The sequence below is a fragment of the Rattus rattus genome, chromosome 4, assembly GCF_011064425.1.
Source record: "Rattus rattus isolate New Zealand chromosome 4, Rrattus_CSIRO_v1, whole genome shotgun sequence".
Classification (NCBI taxonomy): Eukaryota; Metazoa; Chordata; class Mammalia; order Rodentia; family Muridae; genus Rattus; species Rattus rattus.
In genome coordinates, this window is record NC_046157.1 from 52,101,405 (window position 1) to 52,122,653 (window position 21,249).

General features: G+C 48.7%; 1 protein-coding gene across 1 annotated transcript in view; it reads right to left on the minus strand.

Moving 5' to 3' along the window:
* The window catches only part of Clic6 (chloride intracellular channel 6), a 42,774-nt gene extending 22,310 nt beyond the window's left edge, over positions 1 to 20,464 (minus strand). Inside the window, exon 1 of the mRNA XM_032900404.1 lies at positions 18,993 to 20,464. Within this exon, the coding sequence (XP_032756295.1) occupies positions 18,993 to 20,147 (1,155 nt within the window). The 5' untranslated portion in view covers positions 20,148 to 20,464. The remainder of the gene's footprint in view (positions 1 to 18,992) is intronic.
* Positions 20,465 to 21,249: the final 785 nt, after the last annotated feature.

A 21,249-nucleotide genomic window follows, 5' to 3' on the forward strand; every position in this document is an offset into this window, starting at 1 on the left:
AGCCCTGGGGCAGCTGGGCAGTGAGCTCTAGGTTCAGTGCCTCTCAGAGCATCAGGTGGGGAGAGCAGAAGACAGCTGATGACGGCCCCTAGCCTCCACACATGCCAACATGGGCATGTGACTACACCACAGGTAATGGGAGACAGGAACACACACACACACACACACACACACACACACACACACACACACACGTGACTACTCCACAGATACGTGGGAAAACAGAAAACAATAAATAAATCTAGAAAGTCTAGGAAGACCAGAACTAAATGCTCTCCCTACCCAACAACCTTCTATAGTCTACCAAGAGCTACCAAGGGGATATTGTGTTTCTGTCTTCCAAGTTAACACCATCCCAAACACACCTGAGCCCTCACGGTGTGCCATTAAAATACATCCTGAGACCAGTAAGTAGACTCTGGACAACGTGTTAGGACGATACCAATTCCGGGTTTGCTCATCATTTCTCAATGAAATTGGAGGGTGGAGTCAGGGAGAGAGGAGGTGAATCGCTCAGCAGGGACACCCGGGTGCTGGGTAGAGTGAACCCCAGGGAAGGAACCCTGAGCGCCTTCAAGTCCAGTCTGTTCAGAATTCCCTTGTTCACTCTCACGTTCTTCAGACTCATTTCCCTCTGTGGCGTTTAGAAACACTATGGAGGCGAAAACCCTGGAGCTGCTTACAAACAAAGCGGGACGGTCCAGGGGCCTCAAAGATACCCAGGTTGGTTCTAGTGGCCGATGTATGACTCTGCTCCTGGGAGCCGGCAATTCTATAGCGACTTTTGTTCCTTAGTAAATCAGAAATCTCTTAAGGGCTCTTAAGGGGGGTAACATGAGGCAGGGGTTGGGGCCTGTGTGGTTCTGGGAATGTTTTCATTTTAGCAGGAAAATAGAGCAAGGAACCAGCACTCTGTGGCTATCTACGTAGGAAGGCCTACGAGATGTGTGACATTTGGAGGAATCTACCTAAAACATGCTCCCATAACTTGGCTTGCAAGCCTGAATCTCAGAGAGCTATCTAGAAAAAAAAAAAAAAAGAAGAAAGCAGTCCCTCTGAGGGACTGCCCATCTATCACTTACAACTCACAGAAGGGCAATAATCTTCCTGGGGGAACATTTTCTATGAGTTTCTTCATCCAGACAGCAAGCGGGTCCATGTAAGGACTCCTTCTGCACCTTTGTCCTGGTAACACCCCCTCACAGACGCCGGGGAGTAGGAAAGCCCAGTGAGCACTCTCGTCCCTTCTTCATAAACTCCACGTGCTGAAGACACACTTGACAGCTCTCTATCCCAACCAAGTGGTGGCGTTTTGAGACTAGTAGTGACAGACGCTGCTCACGGCAACTCTGAAGGACAATCACCTAATAATTTAGGCACCGAGGCGCAGCAGCCCAGGAGGTGAAGCTCATCTACTCCTCGGATTGAAGCTCTTTTTTTTTTTTTTTTTTTTTGGTTCTTTTTTTCGGAGCTGGGGACCGAACCCAGGGCCTTGCGCTTCCTAGGTAAGCGCTCTACCGCTGAGCTAAATCCCCAGCCCGGATTGAAGCTCTTAATGGGGCTGATGAGTGCTGTGGTCTTTGACGAGCTTTGCTTCTTGTTAATGAGTAGAACATGAGCGATGTCAAGTCAATTGGGTAATTAATCTATCCTGAAGTTGTCTTCCTTAATGGAAGAACCTTGACAAGAATAACAATTTTAAGAAAAGAACAGCTCTAAGGGCTAACATAGCAATGATAGAGAGAGGTGGAGGAACAAGTTTGGTTGCAGTGGAGTGCAGTGAGGTGGGGCCCTACTTCAGTGTGAGTTAGGCGAGCCTGCCTGTAGCTTCGTGTTTCAGAACCAGGCTCTGTCAGCCTCCTCGAGTCTCCTGACGCTCAGAGATTTAAAAACAAGTCCTTTGATTAAACCAAAATACCAGGTTTCACAGACTTTAGGAGCAAACCGGCTGTGGTTCTGCTGAGGAGAGGGGGACAGAGGCCACACAGGTGTGCGTGGGATCATGTCGTGTAGACTATACCAAGAGGCGATGGTAAACTTTCAAAGCAGAAAAATCACTGTCATGGTTATGACAAAAATGTGTAGTATTTAAAGAGGAGGGGGAAAAAAATCACAAAGTGTTGTTAGAAGTCCATCCCGAAGGAGTGCTCTGCTAAGTTTAACAGTCAAGCGTCGCCTGACATCTTGCTGTCTTTATCCCTATACACTCTAGGATTCTGGGTCAGGACAGCTAATATGTAAATCTCCAAAGTTGTCGACGTCCAACTCAAGCGGTTCAGGAGACCTCAGATGATGCAGAACTATCTGGAAACCCTACCTCCCCATTTCCAGCTTTGGTCTGGCTTAACCAACACAAGGAGAAGGGCCCTGGCCCAAGGCCTGATGGGATCAGCTGCTTGCTAAACAAAGAGAAGCACCAGCAGCCAAGGCCAACACGCCGGCAGAGCTGGAAGCTTTCTCCAAGTCACATGCCTTCTTCGGCACCTCCCACCCTCATCCTTGGGAAAAAAGGAGGAGACTTGACCTGTTTCAGGGTTCCCCAACCCTGGGGTCAGCTTGACATCATTGTCCAAAACCCAGGCACAGGGCAAAGCCAATGAAGACTCCTGTTTTCAAAGAAGGGTGGCGTGCTAGGTGTCCACAGATCCACACCCCTCGTGTATTGCACAATCATAGCTGCCCGGTATCAGGCTAGTGAATCAGCTTATTTCCATGTACGGACAGACACACGGACATTTTCTAAAGCTATCTGTCTCATACCCCGACTCCAACCCAGGTGAATCTGCGTCCCCAGAATCACCACGATTTCCACTCGCTTTTACGAAAAATGTCTTGGAAAGCCGGAGTTTAGAGAAAGTGGGAAAGCCTCACCTCATGCACAGAATAAACTGCATGTGTTTTTGAAGTGCGGTGCCAGCAGATGGTCACACGGGGAAGGACATGGACTCTGCTCCAAGAGTGTGGAGGTGACGACTGTGATTGGAGAGTGGGGTGTGGTGGTAAGGTGACTGTGACTGGAGAGTGGGGTGTGGTGGTAAGATGACTGTGACTGGAGAGTGGGGTGTGGTGGTAAGCCGACTGTGACTGGATTGATGCACCTACTTAGGGGGCAGCTGCCCGTGCAGGTATCAGACAGTGCTGTGTTCTCATCCACAGAGGTTGGGAACCAGACCGCAGAAGGACCCTGCTCACTCCAACCTCAACCTCCTGGTGTATGGTTTTTATGTTGTTGTTTGAAAAAATATACATCCAACCCGAGGCTTGCAGACCCCAGGAGTCTTGGGATAGCTATGCGTGCAGCCCCACAGTGCATGACTGTCAGCATCATGATACATCAGAAGGTTGGACACCCTGAAGGTGTTCCTAGTGGGACCTTTGACAAGCTCTCAGGTTCCTACAACAGGACAGGGGCTTGGGAAATAGCATGAGAGTCTTTTGTAGGGAGACCAGGAAGTTGAATTTGTCACACCTCAATGATGCTCCCTGAGTCTGCAAGAGCTGCACCAGGGGAGTGGAGGTGGGGTGTCACATAGAAGCTGTAAGAGATGGAGTGAAGAGAGCTTTCATACAGAACAACGGGGTAATCGGAATGGATAAGGCCTCCAAGGAGATGACAGAGAAACAGAGTCTGGCTTAACTGAAGCCTCCGCCAAACCTAAGGAAGCAAATGCGAGAAAAAAATAAAAAATCCCCATCAGCCACAATCCTCAAAGAAGGCCCTGGCCACCACAGGACACACTGCAGGTTACATTCATACCCTAGTCTGTGCTAGTGAATCGTGAATAGTGCCCCCTCAAAACACACATGTGGAGCCAGGTTCAGGGCTAGAATCGTCTTTGTAAGAGTGAGTCTGGCTCTGACAAGAGATGGCTTGGCGGTTAAGAGCACTGACAGCTCTTTCAGAGGTCCTGAGTTCAAATCCCAGCAACCACATGGTGGTTCACAACCACCTGTAATGAGTTCTGATGCCCTCTTCTGGTGTGTCTAAAGACAGTGACAGTTACTTATATACATTAAATAAATAAATCTTTTGGGGAGAGAGAGAGAGAGAGAGAGAGAGAGAGAGAGAGAGAGAGAGAACAAAAAGGACATGGGGAGCCAACAACCCCATGCCCCTCCTCCCAGTTTCACCTCCTCCTCACATGGAAAACCAGGTCCAGCTAGAAGAAACAGGAGATTTCTGGGACAAGGGTGAGGGCAGAGTTTTCCCTGGGCAGAGGAAGAAGATAGAAGAGAACCCCAGAATCTCCCTCCAAACCTCAAGAGAACTGTCCTGCTCCACACAAAAGGCCTTGGGCTACTGGAAAGAAAGGCCCTACTGGCATAAACTTGAGTTTTTGTTCCCCTACCTCTAGAAGAGTTCCTGTCAACATGCTGCTAACATAAGGGTATCCATGTAGACTGAAATGAGAATTCTCTAGGAATTGAAGGTGGGGTGTTGGTCTTAGGGACTGGTGACTTTACCGTGGACTACACACCTCTTTAGACTCTCCTGTCCACTCTTGTGCATCATCTGAACCAACTGTGTACACTGGAGGCCCAGTCGCAATCTCTGCCCAAACCCACAGTAACACCATCATCTGTGGGACCCTGGCCCAGAGAACTCTTCCTCCACAGGCGTCGCAAGAAGAGAGAGCTGAGGAGGATGAGGTTTTGCCCCCATCTCACCCTTAACTTGGCTCAAGGAAAGAAAATTTACTCAAAAAACGTGGGGCTGGGAAGACAGTGTGGTCAGGCAAGTGCTGAAGACTCAGACAAGAGGTCCCTAGTTCAATCCCTACCAGGCCACTCGAGAGCCAGACTCAGTGGCACACGCTTGTCACCCCAGGGCTGGAGAGGTTGGGAGAGGCAAATCCCTGGGGTTCACTGGCCACCCAGCCTAGCCTACTTCACAAGCCACAAATCACAGTGAGAGATCCTGTCTCACAAAACAAGGGAAGGGGCTGGGGAGACGCCTTAGCGGGTTAAAAGCACACACTGCTCTTACTGACAACTTGCACTTATCTTCCAGCATCCACATAGGGTGGCTCATAACCACCTGTGATTCCAGCCCCAGAGAGAATCCACAGCCCTGGCCTCTAAGGGTGCCCGCATACATGTACCTAAACATGTGAACACACCAGTTACAGGCAGAAGAACCAAGAGGACTTTGGGGACAAGACTGAGGGCAATGCTTTCCCTGGGCCCACACTATTTAAAGATTATTTTTAAAATACTTATAGTTCTAAAAATACACATTATTTAAAGAAGAGGAGGAGGAGAAAGGGAAGAAGCAGCAGAGGCAGCAGCATCTTTAGGGGATGAAGGAGGGATGGTTCAGTGGTTAAGAGCAATTGCTGCTCCTCCAGAGAACCAGAGCTGAGTTCCCAGAACCCACACGGTGGCTCACAAGTGTCTGTAACTTGCACTTCTGGAGGTGTAATGTCTTTGTCTGACCTCCAAGGGCTCTGGGCTGAAGCCCTTGGCAGCCCTGACCCAGTAGCAAATCTTCAGGGTTAAGGGGACCATGACAGCAGCATAGAAGGAGAGAGCCAGCCCGCTGGGGTGAGCTTCAGTTTGTGGGCTTTACCGTGCTTCTCTCCCTTCCTGACGGTTTCTGGTCCCCTAACCTCATACTCCCATCCATGATGGAGAATATTTGAGAAACAAAGCCCAGTAGTCTACACACTTGTCCTTGTGAGTGAACTGGATAGTAAGGGAAAGGGTTAGAACTCTTCTTGTTTGCTTATTGAGACACCATGAGTGCCGGCAGCACAGCTTTATTGGTATTTAACAAATCCAAAAGCTAATCGCCCAGGGTAAGGTGCACCAGAGGCTTACAGTCCTGAAGACCTGGGCTTCAACACACTCGCACCGAGATAGCCAGGAATTCCTCTTAGGAGACATTAGCAAAGGGTCCATAACCAGGTGTGAGTGTAACAAGCAGAATCTACCTATTGACCTTTTCATGGAGTCAGTGCTATAGAGAATTCTCTTCTTTGGCTAGGTACAAAGAAACAACTTTTGTATCAAGTCCAAACCAACCCAAAATTGGCAAAAGAGGTCCTGCGGGAGCCTGGGTGATCCAACACACACATAGACAGACATGTGGCATAAAAGCGGGAGAGGCCAGCTAGAACACCACACATGCCATCTGCATTCACCAACTAAACACTACTGCTGGGGGGCGGGGCGATGAGAACACCTTTGCAGGGGCCATGAAATAAATGCAGGGCTCTGGGGAGATGCTGGCATCACAGGCCTCAGATTCTAATTCCACAGCTCAAATTCTAGAGTCTCTCTTCCAGGCTGATGACAAGTGGTGCCTGGCTTTACTGTTGGAAGACTCCCCACCAAGGCCCCCTCGCCTCCCTCCTTCAACCCCCTGCTCTAGTTTTGTTCTGCTTAGCACCATCCATGTCCTGTCTTCCTCCACAGTCTGTAACTTTGTCAGCCTCTCCTCTCAGTCAGGAATAGGGTGGACCTGAGCAAGACCACCCTGAAGTTGAGAACGAGAGGGCAGGACAGGTGTAACCCGGAAAGGTGTCTGCAGACCACCAGGAAAGTCTCCGGTTTCTTTACAAAGAGAGGATGAGGGAGGGTGGGGATGGGGGACCCTCAATGACACCACCAGAAACCATTTGGCTCTGAGTCCCTCTGACCTTTGTCTGCCCCCTAGTGGGGCAACAAAATATCCAGAAACAAGCGAGCAAACCCAGAGGCGGAAATGAGGATCCTTCTTTGCAGAGTAAGAAGCTAATAACTGTGGCAGGGGGGCGCCTGCCCTCCTGAGGGGGAGGGGAAGGAAAGGCTGTGGCGGCCTCAAGTCCGCACCCTCAGTCTTGTGCAAGCCTGCCACACACAAATACTATGGCTCCCACTTTTCTCAAGGACGGGAAGGGAAAAAAATAAAAACTATCTTAAGTAAAGATAGGTTTATTTTAGAAAAATTAAAAGTGGAGTATTTTTTTTCTCTCTCTCAGAAAGTCTGCACAGTGAACTGTTGACTGACAAGGCCGCCCAACCCTGTTTGGTGGGCAGCCTTGTGCATTGTCTGTTCATGGTTGGTCAAACGTGTCCGCAGGTTACTTGGGAATTCTGCTCTGTTAGGGCAAAAGTCCCGGCCTCTCCTTCTCCCCACTCCTCTCTCTATAACTCAGAACTGGTTCCTAAATACACTTTAGCGTTCAAGACTATGAAACTCAGACCTCACCTTTGCCAACAGGTCCCTAATCCTAAACGTATTCCAAAGTGTGTATAGTATTTATTCTTGTCAAACGCTGTAACAATTAATTTATTATTAGCGAGATCAAGGGGTTGACCCACATAGCTTAATTGTCTAACCACACATAGCTTTCAGCTTCCAAATGCTTAGTGATGTTGGTGTTCCTTGTCGCAGCAAGTAAAATCAAGTCACGAAAAGTATGCGAACAAAGAGAACGTCCTTCGACATTTTTCCCCCCTTTCGTGAATGAGGCTTAGAAAATGCAGGGCTATTTTTAATCCTTAGTTAATAATATGGCCCAATACCAGCCGGGGCTTTTACATGGAGATGAAAAGCCTATTTCCTTGTAAAATTCTCACAAGGAATTATTACAACAAAGGAACACCTTGTTCCGAAAGCCTGCTTAATAATGCAGCCCGCTGTTACACACCCTGCACTAAAGGTGCTTGAATAACAGAGTATTTCAATCCCTAGACTGACTCTGAGGGGAAAACATGCAGAAATCAAATAGGAAGTGATAGAACCACCACCTCTGCACACCTCCCTGCCACTACCCTTGCCCACTCCAGTCCCCCAACCCCCGACCCCCGACCCCTGACCCCCGACCCCCAACCCCTGCCCCCAACCCCCAACCCCCATCCCTGACCCCCCACCCCCATCCCCCAACCCCCAACCCTGACCCCGACCCCGATCCCCAACCCCAACCCCAACCCCAACCTCTATCATAGGCCTTCTGACCTGCCTATGGTGACCAGCCTAGAAACAACATGAGCTTACACGTACCCATCAGCAATTGCCATGCCAGACTACCCCAGAATTAGGAATCTAAAGTGACTGCTGTGCTCTCCCCCGTGATGTTTCAGAAGTAGTATATGTGTGTGCCTGTTCCGTCACAAGACGGTTCCTCCCGAGTCTGTTCTCTCCCTCCACTTTGTGGGATCCAGACAGGCCCCCTGGGTTGCCAGCCTTGCACAGCCATCTTGCCAGCCCTCTCAGGTCATTTGGATGAAGCTTCCCAAGGGATGCTTGCACCCCCACACGGCTTTGTCAAAGTCACTTGTCAATCAGCTGGTGCATGGGCTAGTTGTGGGAAAGCTGATATGGCTTCACACGGGTGTCCAGTGTCCTGTAGACATAGCTGTAAGACTGGGCTTGACTGGGACCAACAGATTCCAGAAGGGTTGGAGGGGGCCTCTCCAGCATGGTGACCTCGGGATTATCAGTGAATGGGCAGAAGTGATCTTCAGTGGTTAAAGGACCTAGCACTGAGACAGACAAACCTGATGGCAGCAGCCTGGGGCTGTACTTGGCTTGGGCTGTATACACATCCATCTCCTAATGTATTTGGTAGCCTTTACATAATACACATATCTGTCTGTAAACAATGTGCCTAGAAACCTGTCAGCAACCCAGGACCCCCACCTCAATTGATCTACACCAGCGCTAAGCTACACATACATCTGCTTTTAACTGTGGGCATATGATGTTGCTCTTGGTAGCCCTCTGATAACGCCCCATTTCTCTTCAAAAAGCACCCTAAAACAAACACAAGAACACCAGACAACAGGCCAGTTCAGCCTAGACTGATTGGAAGGGATATGTATAATAAGGCAGATCGTGTTACCTGAGTAAACTTTGAGGAGAATCCCCTATTTCCCTTAAACTTATTTACCTCAGGCGTAATTGGATGCACACGTGAGTAAACCAGATGCACCATGGGAAGAGATGTGTATTGTGAGCAAAGGCTTACATAGTCCAAGACCAGTCAAGACACAGAACTGCGCATGATACATCCCTGAGCAGCCAAGGTCCTGCTCTTCTCAAGCTCTACATAGAGAGGCCAACAGTAATTGTGACTCTTGAATAACCTCCCTCATGTGTGCCTATGCAATAAAGTCTCCTTGCTACTCTTGCAGTCTGTTTGAGCATTTGCTTCAATTCCTTGAATAAGAAGTATCTCTCCCTAAAAAAATCTAGAAACGGGGTTGGGGATTTGGCTCAGTGGTAGAGCGCTTGCCTAGGAAGCGCAAGGTCCTGGGTTCGGTCCCCAGCCCCGAAAAAAAGAGAAAAAAAAAAAAAATCTAGAAACACCCAGCCTGACAGCCTGGACCACAAGCAACAGCATTGTAGGCGTTTGATACATTCTATCAGTCATCCTGTGGGTCATGAAGGTCAAATCCCACTCAGATTGAGGAGAACCAAATCCTACTTCTCGCTGGTCAGGATGTCACAGAAGGCAGACCCATTTAATCCACCGCACTAACAGGCTCTACACTCAGGACTTGGCGAACATGAGCAAACCAGAAGACGTTGGCAGTGTCTACACGCAGTAGGGTCCTGTTCTTACAGTCACCGCAGGAAGGAACAACGGGTACCTCTCACCTTAGCAACCCCAGCATCCACAACCAATCTTCCTTGGGACTGCCACTGACAACTCAGAGTCAGGGTGTATCCGTTCAGGGAACAAAGACTGTCCTCTCCTCTCTGGTGGCTACCACCTTTGAGCTTTCTTAAGGATTGAATTCTGTCTGGAGAACTAAAGGATGCAGAGAAGCCATTGAGAGCAACCTAAAACTTTGTCCTGACTGATTATTCGTGGGAGCAGAGGAGAAGGCTTCAGCCTGGCGTTCAAACAAAGAAAACAAAGTCGGAGGAAAGATTGTATCTTCCCAGGTTTCTTTGAACTTTCTTCCAAGGTCCTGACATCAAAGGCACCAGAAAAAGAAGTGTTAATTCTCAGCATCTGCAGACCAATAACGCCTTTGTTCTGGGAAGCTCAGACACACGGGATGCCTGGGATGCATCCAGTACCCAGGCCATCGCTCCAAGGCCACATCACCCAGGACAGGAACAAGAGTTGCCCAGCCCTGACCCCTCATCCCACCCCTCCATCCTATTGCAGCTTGAGATACAATAGGGTCCTGCTGGGGACAAGGCTGAAGACACTGGTAAAGATGCACAGTGAAGGGGTTGGGGATTTAGCTCAGTGGTAGAGTGCTTGCCTAGCAAGCGCAAGGCCCTGGGTTCGGTCCCCAGCTCCGGGGGAAAAAAAAAAGATGCACTGGGTTGAGGTGTCCCATGTACAGAAAAGGGGACAGCAGACCTAAACATTGAGCACTCCGCAAGATGGCTCCAGGTGTCTCCCCCACAACCCCGACCCCTTCATTTGTCAAGTGTTCCCATTAATGAGAGCTAAAGCGAGAGTCAGGGAGAACTCAGGGCACTCGGGCCAGAGAGCACTTCACAGCCAATGAAGGGAGAGTATGGCCCCAGCCTACACTGATTCCCAAGCACAAGAATCACCAAGAGAATTAAGTCACCTCAGCGCTAAGGCCAATGCATCCCCACGGAGGTCATCAGAACACGCATGATTACCGACAACGGTCTGATTCCTTTAGCAATCAGGAAGAATGAGGCCAAAATCAAAGGACATAGTGGGGAACAGACAGGAGATTTCAGCTGTAAGAGCATCTTCATCTGTCTGCATCTTAAACAGAAACTCGAATTAAATAACAATACCGTTATCTCCCACCTTTCATATTCAAAGTGTTTGATAATTCAGGACCTGTGTGGGGGAAGGCCCTGGGGAAAGTGGAGTGTCCACAGAACATCAAAAGCACTTTACATAGCATATCTGTGAGGAGGAAGATTAGTAAGGGCTAACACATTCTACGAAAGAGTCCCCCTTCCTCTGGCAAAGCTGTTCTTCAGGTATTGTTCCTCAGGTACTGTTGCATGCCTAGGAGGATGTTCAGTACTCAGTTCTGATTGGGGTATCTACCCGAGAAGAAAAGCACCTGCATATCCATCATGGAGGACTGATTCTACAGGTCTACAGTTCGCCATCATCAGAACACTAAGACTTTTTCAACAAGCACAAAAGATGATTTCTAAGAAAATGCTAATAGGCGGAAACCAACCAAACGAGCAACGCATTTCCTGTGTGCGGTTTCTGTAAGAGGCAGCTGGAATTGACTTTGGTGAGATGTATCTGCAAGCCCTTGGTTCTGTCAAGCCTCGATGCCCCAGTGTAGGGGAATGTCAGGGCAGGGAGGTGGGAGGGAGTGGATGGGTGGGCAAGGGAGCACCCTCATAGAAGCAAGCGGGGAGGGATATCGGGTTTCTGGAGGGGAAACCAGAAAATGGGATAACATTTAAAATGTAAATAAAATGCAATTAAATATTTAAAAAGATGTATCTGCAAGTATCTTGGCTTCCCCTTTAGAAAGTGATGCCAAGGCCACTCTCTTCGAAGGATAAGCTTGGTGACTCTAGTCAGACGAGTGAAATAACGTAGACCTCACACCTTTGCTTTTGAGTCAGCTCCCGCAGATCACCAGCTGGTCTGGAATTCGGTATGTAATGGGCAGGGTGGTCTTGAACTTCTATTCTCGGTGCCACCTCCCAAGTGCTGGGATCACAAGCATATATCACCACACCCAATTTACATGGTGCTGGGGATCAAACCAGAGCCTTGGGCATGCCAGACAGACATGCTGCCACCTGAGCTACATCCCCAGCCACAACACTTTTGAGAGGAAACCATAAAGGCATTACGACTTTTACTTCGATTCTCCTTGGATTCTTATTTTAGAAACCCCCACACACCAGACCAGAAGACACTAACATGACGTAGCAGACGGTAAAGAGCTGAATCTCCCACCAAGAAGCAAGTGAGTCGGCCATCTTGGAAGGAGATGCTCTCCTCCATCAATCACTCATTCCTAGCCAGCATCCTAACTACAACCCATGCAAGCTGCTCCAAAATTCCCATCCCAAGTAACTCTGGACGATCAATGCTTTGAGCATAAAGATTCTAAGTGTCGGCATAATTCTTCAAGGCAATTACTAATACACAGAGGGGATTTGCATGCAAGTTTGATATGCAATGATGTCTCTGGCATGATCTTTAATAGTTATCTCTAGGGAGAAAAATCTGAAAAGCTCATACTCAGAGGTGAAAGACCTGCTTTTCATTGTATTGGATATCTTATGTTCACCTTTTTATTAAAGATTGATTGATTGATTGATTGATTGATTATTTTAAGTACACTGTAGCTGTCTTCAGACATACCAGAAGAGGGCATTGGATCCCATTACAGATGGTTGTGAGCCACCATGTGGTTGCTGGGATTTGAACTCAGGACCTCTGGAAGAGCAGTCAGTGCTCTTAACTGTTGAGCCATCTCTCCAGCCCATGTTCACTCTTCCTTATACTAATTTTTATCAAAAAAAAAAAAAGACAGAGTGTGTTTCACGGAAGAGTCACATACTCTACATACACCTACTGTTCTAAATTTTATATGGACATATTTAATCTGTATTTTAATTTGACCTTATTGAAATCAAAACTATGGTCTCTGTAGAGAAGATAAACGTCTAATACTTCGGAAGATGCTTGGTGTCGTCGTGTTTCCTGCTTGCTCTGGTAGAACCCAGGGTCCTTTACTCTGCAGCCTGCTCCCTTGTCTCCATATAAGCTGAGCCCTAGCTTTGTGTAGATGGCAGCCTCTTTACCTCAGGTGCTGACCCGGAGTTGCTGCCCCTAGAGGTCAGCAAACTTTAAAGAACCCAAGGTAGATATCGTAGGCTTGGAGGTCTACAATTTCTGCCACAACGACTCAGTTCTGGTGTCACTGAATAAAAGCAGTTATAACCAGTGCCTCGGGGACAAGCATAGCCAGCTCAGAAAACCTGTATGGATGCCGAGACCTTAGTTTACCTCCTTCCCATGGGTCCTAAGAGAGTTTCTTCTGTTAATACTTTCCACCGCTTAGGACTGAATACGCTAGTCTTGGGTTTCAGATGTACAGATACTAAACCAGCTGCTCATCTCATTGCCCTGTGCTGGGGAAGGGCTGCTGGCGGGGATGGCATTGACCAGCTCTAGCCGACAGGACAGAGGGGAAATCCACTTCCAGGTAAAAGGGACTAAGGAGTGGATCTGAGGAGAAGGCTGCCAGACCTCTCTGGTCAAAGTCTGATGCAGGTAGAAAAGGCCATCTTTCCCTGACAAAGGGAGAAGGGACATAAAGTGTCAGACTTTTTGGTGACAGTGACAACTGCTGCCTCCTATATCTTGTATAAGGGGACGGAAGCTGTCTTAGCCCCTTGTAACCGCAACTGAGCCCACACCTTCTGGGATATGTCTCGTCAGTCAATGTGGGTTAGCGCTGCTTGGGATAAAAGTATTGTGGGGGGGTTGGGGATTTAGCTCAGTGGTAGAGCGCTTGCCTAGGAAGCGCAAGGCCCTGGGTTCGGTCCCCAGCTCCGAAAAAAAGAACCAAAAAAATAAAAAAAAAAAAAGTATTGTGGGGGTAGACCCAGCTGCTCAAGTCTAGGCCAGGCGTTTTAGAATAACTTGAAGAGTTTGTCCTGGAAATTACCAGGGTGCCTGTAACCTGTGGAGCAGAAAGGGAAATGGTTGCATCTATCCAAACATAATTAAATTGGAAGCTGTTGGAGAGAGAGAGCTGTCTTCAGGACCTGCTGCTACGCAGGCCTGTACCTCACCTTCCATCCTCACAGCTCCTTTCCCCTACAGAGGCAGCATTCACTGCCGTCATCGTGTGCTTCGTGATGTGCTCATGGCTGTGAGAGGGCAACACATCAGCTTCCAGCCTGTGGAGATGGTCCATCTGCATAGCGTACAGCCTTGTTTAGTACCTCCCTTCCACACCACATCATCCGCATAGTATCTATCTATCCTCTATTCTATGTGAACTCCGAAAACACGAGGACCTTTTGGTTTTTTTGTTTTGTTTTTTTGTTTTTGTTTTTGGGTTTTTTTTGTTTTTTGTTTTTTGTTTGTTTGTTTGCTCCACTATCAATGTGACTCTAAAATTCAAGTGCTGAAATTTTGGCCTCCAGATTTACATGTTAGTAGTATTTGGAAGTGGGAACGTTAGGAGATGGTTTAAATGAGGTCATAGGGTGGGGTCCTCATGACAACATTGGTAAAGAGGAAAGAGAGTTTAGCTAGATCTGTTCTGTCCCATCCCATGGTACCTCTGACATGCTATGACACATAACACAACCACCCAGAAGCAAACACTGTGCTCTTGGACCTCCCCTCCTTCAGAATCGTGAACCAAATAAATTTCAGTGCTTCATAATAACATAGCATCTAGTATTTTGTTATGGTAACTTCAAGTCTTTTTTAATATGTTCTAAAACATGAACCAACGTGTTCTCTGATTTTAACCCAGTGTTCAAATATAGTACTTTATACATCCTGCATTAACAGACTGTCCTGAAGTCCAGGGCATCCCCTGAACCCAAAGCATTTGGGATTTACTGCTTCTTCACATCTTAGGCATTGCCTACCTATCTAAACTGGAAGGGGGGACCTAGTGTCGTGTGTCTCAAATGTCTTCAGATGCTTCCAGAGATGGGGCAGCTGAGCATGTTTCACTGTGTGAAACCTGGGACCTAAGTGAGAAGAAGGGGCTCATGTTGAAAGGCAGGAGACACAACTGCTCCCATAAGGCTCAATGGCAGGAGCAATGGCATGTGTGCACAGGGCGGAGCAGAAAAACCTCAAGTCTCAGCATCCACAGCCCTAATGCTAAGAAGTCCTCAGGGAGGACTCAAACAGTATTCATCTTCCACAGGATGCTGGACTGGAGTCGTGAGGATCTAAGATTGTGTGTAGAGCTTGCTTCTCACTATTAGTCACATTGAAACCTCATCAATGAAAGCAGAGATCGAATGGGGAGGGGTTGAGAGGTGAGCCTCCTGCAGGGCCAGGTTTAAGGGCGGAAACAAGTAGACCCAATTCCATTCAGGTTAGTGATGAGTGTGGCCACCCATGTCCTCGGCCCCACCACAGTGTGTCTAGTTGTAGGCAGAGAGCAAAATCACACATCCTCCTTATCACTCTGCTAAACAACGCTGTGCTGACTTCCTGTGTATCATTTTCAATCCAGTTTAAAAAGATAATCCTAAAACAAACAGTGAGAACCATTGTTTTCAGGGGGAGAGCTGAAGTTGTGCGATTCATACTTCTTTACTTCCCTTCAGAACACACAGTACTCACACTGTTGGGAAAATAACATCTCCCTGGGAGGTTCCCTAGAGACAAGCCCCACAGAACAGGTCTCAACATGTTCCCTCCGGGCAGAATGGTCACAGGGAGGAGCAACAGCCTACTGGTTGACCAGTAATCTCTAAGAAGCAGGCCCTAGCATGATCCTGCCCAGCTGTGTAGTGTAGCCATGCTCCACAGCCTTTTAATTAACGTATTTCATTTTGGCACTTCTGATGACATTAGACAAAAGCCATGTCTTTCTTGGGTTTTTCTTTATTCACTGGATTTGTTTCACTTTAAAAGAAAAAAAACAATCCAGATCTGATGGTCCATGCAAGCCCATTGGCTCAATTATACCTCTATGTTCTAGTGAAATGTGAACTGTTATAACGTAAAATCCTTAAACTCTAGCTAAGGGTCACTCACTAGTCAGATGGAGGATCTTTTTAAGTCATGTAAATTTTGTCATAAAAGCTATGGCTCCCCCAGTCTTCTCCTTGCCTCTGAGAACACAGGCTAGATCTGAAGAAACCATGTTCTGAGACAGACTTCCCTGGTGCCTAAACCTCTGTGGGTATTTAGTTTGCTGATTTTTTTTCCCAACCCCGACCTCCACCGTGTGGTGTGAAGTTACTTTTGCTAGTCTTGAGTGGAGAAGAAACCGATATCTCTTACTATATATATTTGGGGATCACCCTATAATCTTGTGACCTAGTTAATACTTCTTTAAGGGAAGAAAAATAAAGATAATCGATTAATAATTAGCCACTAGTTTGACATACAAAAACCCAAGGGGGTCTTCCTTTGCTTGCTGCACATGTGGCTGTATCTCCTTTACAAAAACACATCCTTGTCTATTCAGCGAATAAAACAAACAACAAGTTAATAGCATGATAACTCTCATAACGATGAGTGATGAAATCTACCAGACGGCCAAAAATCATAAAGTGAATTAGTAATGAATTAATAGTGCTATTATTAGCCCATGTCATTAGGCAGCCAGCTTTCTAGTGCATATTATAATAAGTAATAGTTAAATAAATTTATATGCAATAACATATAAAATATTACAGCTAATGTATTTCTTTGTTAAAAATAAGGAAAGCAGTAAAAGTCACTGACAGAATGCAGGCAAAGTGCATTGTTTGGAAGAAAGACTTCAAATAACAACTCTGGGGATTCAAGAGGTCATCTGGGTCCCAGGAAAACCACCGTGAGAGTGTGCCTTAGCTCGCCGACAAAGCTGACCAGTGTGTCAGCGTAAGTCTGCCTGTAAGGAGGCCCTGGAAGAGCCTAGACAAGGTTAAACTGGTAAAAAAAAAAAAAATGTAATTCTGGCCTAACATTAGGGTTTAGCAATACAATGTTACAACTCTAGAAGACATGGTGGTACAAAGAGGGTTTTTTGTTTTCTTTTTGCTTGTTTATTGCTTTGAGTTTTATTGTTTCTTCTTTGTTTTTCTGAGAGGTGGATTTCAGAGAGGTGGATTTCAGAGAGGTGGATTAGTAGGATCAGCGGAAACCAAGAGCCTTACTGAAGTGAGGCAGGTTTTAAATGACCCTGCACCTGACCTCATTGTAGTGAGAGCCACTTGTTTTCCTAAAGGAGAGGAGGGACAAGAAGGGAGACAAGACTCATCCAACCCATGTCCCATGTACACCCGCCGCGGGCAAGCTCCTCTTCAAGCAACCCTGACCATTGTCCTAACCAACTACCACAATGATAGTTGTTTGAGTTTTCATAACATTCTCATCCCCAGAAATTGAAGATAATTCCATACCTAGAGAGAGGCTCCCTTAAAAAAATGGCAGGAGTAGAATGACGGAGAACTCCTTGTACCACATCAAAGAAGTTGGGGGTCGAGAGCAGAAGCAGGGGACTATCCCCTGACACTGCTAATGCTGGGCCAGGCACAACTCCAGGGGCTTAGCATGATTTATTCCTGAGACTTCATAACGACCTCCATGGTATTGTGAAAGGAACCAACTGGTTTCAAGAAAGTGACCAAGCCATCATTTGCTCCAGACCCACTGGCCAGTTTCACATTCAAAGCCTTCTCGCTTCCACACCTGCCATCTGCACTCGGAATGTAATGATACATTTAATCTGCCCAGGGAAGAGACAAACACAGACGAAGTCCTCAGGGACTTCTGCCTGCTGCCGACAAGTGGAGGCACAGTCAGGGCAACCGTGAGGGAGACTCCACTGGGGCAGAGGGTGAAGTGTGTGGGAATGCTGGGAGGATCAGGAATGCAGCTCTCAGTACGCAGTACCTTCCTACAGCTGCTGCTGCGGTGCCATTAGTGGCATGGGGACCCCACAATGCTAAGGGAAGGCCAGAGAGAAAGGAGGCAAGAATTGAGTCCTGAAGGGCGTGTGCCTGGGCCAGGAAGTTGAATTTCACTTGCAACTCTGCAATAAACAGAGTAATAGGGGCCAGGCAATGGGGCAGAGGCAGCAGCCAGAAAGGAACAGCTCGCTACATAACTGCAGCCCAAGCAGGTTGGCAGGGATCACAAGCCATGTGATCAGAACAATGCAAAATCTCCCCTAAGGGAACAGTCTGGAGCCACATGGCTCATGCACTTCGGTCCCCACAGGACAGGCGAAGGGCTGTGCCAACATGTCGGACTCCACCATTTTCGCCCTCTCATGGGGTCTTTAAAACAGTGCTGGGCTTGAGGAACCGTCTCACTGTTTAGAAACACAGGCAGATCCCAGCCATCTAGACTTGGTTAAATCCTGGTGTTAATCTCCTGGGAACGTTTTTCTTTTTACTTAGTAAAATCTCGGCCAAGGGGGTTTAGACCTTTTATAAACTTGCAAGTATTTCTGAAGGATTAGGGTTCAACATGTCATGCATTCTTCATCTTCTTATCTCTAGCTTCCCGGGGTCCGACCAAAGGTCCCCAGGAAGAACTTTTCCTTTTAAACAAAGCTCTTGATGTGAGCCACTGCTGGACTTTGTCCACATTTTTTTTTTTTGGAAGCCTTGTAAAAGTGCCTGTTTACACTCAAAACTTCCTCCTCATGTGTCTACAGACTCTTTCAAAAAATGAAATCACGGCTTTCTTCCTGACTAAAGGGAGACCAGAAACATGACGCAGACAAATGACGTTCAAGTCTCCAGCATTCTGAAATATGCCAAAGTAAACCTTAACATAATAAACGGGACAGCATATGGGAGTCTTCCCAGTGGCCCCTGAACGCTCAGGATCGGCTCTGCCCAAACGAAGTAGCTTTTTGCAGCTGAAATGTCAGGCAGCTCTGGGCCTTCGAGAGTTAAGCCTGGGAATTCTCACGTTTGAACCTACCTGTTCACATTTTTTCACTTCAAGGATTAAAGCCTTCTTTGGCAGAAATCTTTTGAAGACCAATAAGGCGGGTCACTTTTTTTTTTTCCTCCTAAATCTTAGGACTAGAAGAGCCAGTTAGGATGTTCAGGACAAAGGGAACAACACCGTCCCTCACCCCCCCCCCCACACACACACACACACACACACACACACACACACACACACACACACACTTGACTTCCAAACCTTACACTGCTGGTGCGTGCTGCTGACTATTGAGATGCTGGGGATAGCACCTCACACATTCTAGGCAAACCAGTAAAGCGCATTCACATCCCTAACTCTTGAGAAACCCTAGCTGCTCCTTCTGGCCAATGGAAGAGCTTGAGCTCGGTTTTGGATCTGTGCTGGCCCAGACCGAAAACGACAGAGCAGTCCTAGGCCCTGGGACGCGAGATTTACCTTGACAAAGAGGGTGATGTCGTGCTCCTGTCCCAGATCCCCCTCCTCCGAAGCTGGGCCGTTCTCCCTACGTCCATTCACTTGCCCCAACTCTTCTCCGCCCTGGGCGCTGGGCTCCTCCGCTAGGTGGTTACTGAGCTCCACTTGCGACTCCTCGTGCCCGGTGGATTTGGCCTCCTCTCCATCAAGGCTGCGGTCGGGGGCCTTCTCTTGGATCGCCTCCTCGCAGGGTCCCTTCAACCCGGGTTCCGGTCTCGCTTCTTCCTCCCCGGTCTCCTCCTGGAGCCTGCCCTGGTCCCTATTCTCTCCAGAGTCTACTCTTGCCTCCTCGGGAGCTGCTTCCTCGAACCCATTCTCGCCAGAGTCTACTCTTGCCTCCTCGGGAGCTGCTTCCTCGAACCCATCTTTCCTCAGGGTTTCCCCTTCCCCCTTGGCGTCTGCGGCTGAAGCGCCCGCCAGCTCCCCGGGCTCGTGCCCTCCAACCTCTGAGGCTGCAATCTCAATCGCCTCATCCTGGGGCTGAGGGCTGCTTTCCCCGCCACCCTGGGGCTCTCCCTCTGACCCCTGTAGCTCTCCTGCGGGGGCCTCTGTGTCCATGTTGTCCCCTGCAGGTCCCTGAACTTCTGGATTGATCTGTGACTCTGGCGCGCTGCCTCCCAGAGCTTCCTGACCAGATTCTGCCTCTTCCCCTGCCTCTGAAGCCTTGGGGTCCTCTGGCTCCCGGCGAGCGTCCTCGGGGACCTCGGGGGCCTCACCCTGAGCGTCTAGCCCCGAGCTCGTTCCCTGCACCTGCTGGGCGCTTGGCGCCTCCTCCGCTCCCTGCGGGATCAAGGCGCCCTCGGAGTCGCATTCCGCAGCCTCCGCTTCATCCGGAGCTCCACTGGCGCCCGGTGTCTCTGTCCCGGGGCCCGGGCGCGAGTCCTGCGCCTGCACTTCCCCGATTCCCCCGTCCTGCCCATAGCCTCCTTCCTCCTTCCCGGAGGCCGTGGCCTCTGCGCCCTCCCCCAGGTCCCTGGGTGCCTCTGCCGCTCCCTCGCTCGCTTCCCGCCCCTCCAGGTCCGCAGCCCCAGGCTCTCCTGGTCCCTCGATCACCGCACCTTCTGGTTGCCCCTGGGAACCCGGAGAGACCTCCTTGGGCTCCGTGGCCTCAGCCATGATAAAACACCCTTCCTCGACGCCGCTCGGGGGTGAGGGGCAGGGGCTGCCGTGCCTCCTCCGAGAGGACACCGCACTCTGGGCTCTGGAAGCAAAGGTTTCGCTTGATGCGAAATCCAGCGGGCCCCCAGATCTATGTCCCTTTTCCCTGACTTAAGGTCTTTGGGCTTCTCCTCAAGCGTTCGTGCTTCTTCTAAATTCGCACCCGGACCCCAATCCTTATGCTCAGTCTGGGGTGTGGGGCTAAAGAACTCAGCTTCCCTCTCAGCTCTTTCGAAGAGACGGGCTGGTTCGCTGCGGTCTCAAGTGCTGACCAGAAGCCCTCAGAAGCAACTCTCCTGGCTTAGGGCTTGGGCGGGGTTTGTCTTCCCCACCTCCCAGCCAGTTTGGGTGGCCTGGGAACCTAGCCAATGACAGCCTTTCTGCGGCTTTTGTGGATTTTAATGAAAAGACTGATTTTACTGGCCACTTTAGCGTTTTCCGGAACAGCTTCGAGTTTCAGAGCCATTTAAATCACAGTCACAAACTTCAGTATCGAATTCCCACCTTACCTCACTTCACCACGGAGGTGACCGGTTAAGCCCAGTTAAGAGTGAAATAGACCCATCCCTGCCTCTGGCTCCACAGAAAAGGTATAGACCCCGAAAGGAGGAATGGCTGCCTTCCCATATCTGTGGGTTCCAGAAGCCCAAAGATAGAAGGATCAGTAGCCAGGTGAGCTTTTTTTGGGGGGGTGATGGGGCTACCAGAAGGTTGCCTCTCACTTCCCCAGCCCCTGAAGATGCTAAGATTTTGTGCAACCTCGGACTCAGATTTTCTAACTCATGTCCAGTGCTTGGGTCTCAATATTGTGGTAAGGGGTTTGAGGGTTGAAGGTGGAGAAGGAAAATTCAGGATGGGGAAGAGGGAAGAGTTAAAGAATTAACCGGGCCAGGGGTCCCCCACGATCACCCATCAGAAACTTCTTACAGAGAAGTTGTGCTGTAAAAGGTCAAAATCAATTCTTCTCGAAACTATTCCATTGAATTGATAGGGAGGGGACGCCCCACACACACACACCTCAACTTACTCTGTGAGGCTGGCATTTCCCTTCTCAAAGGAC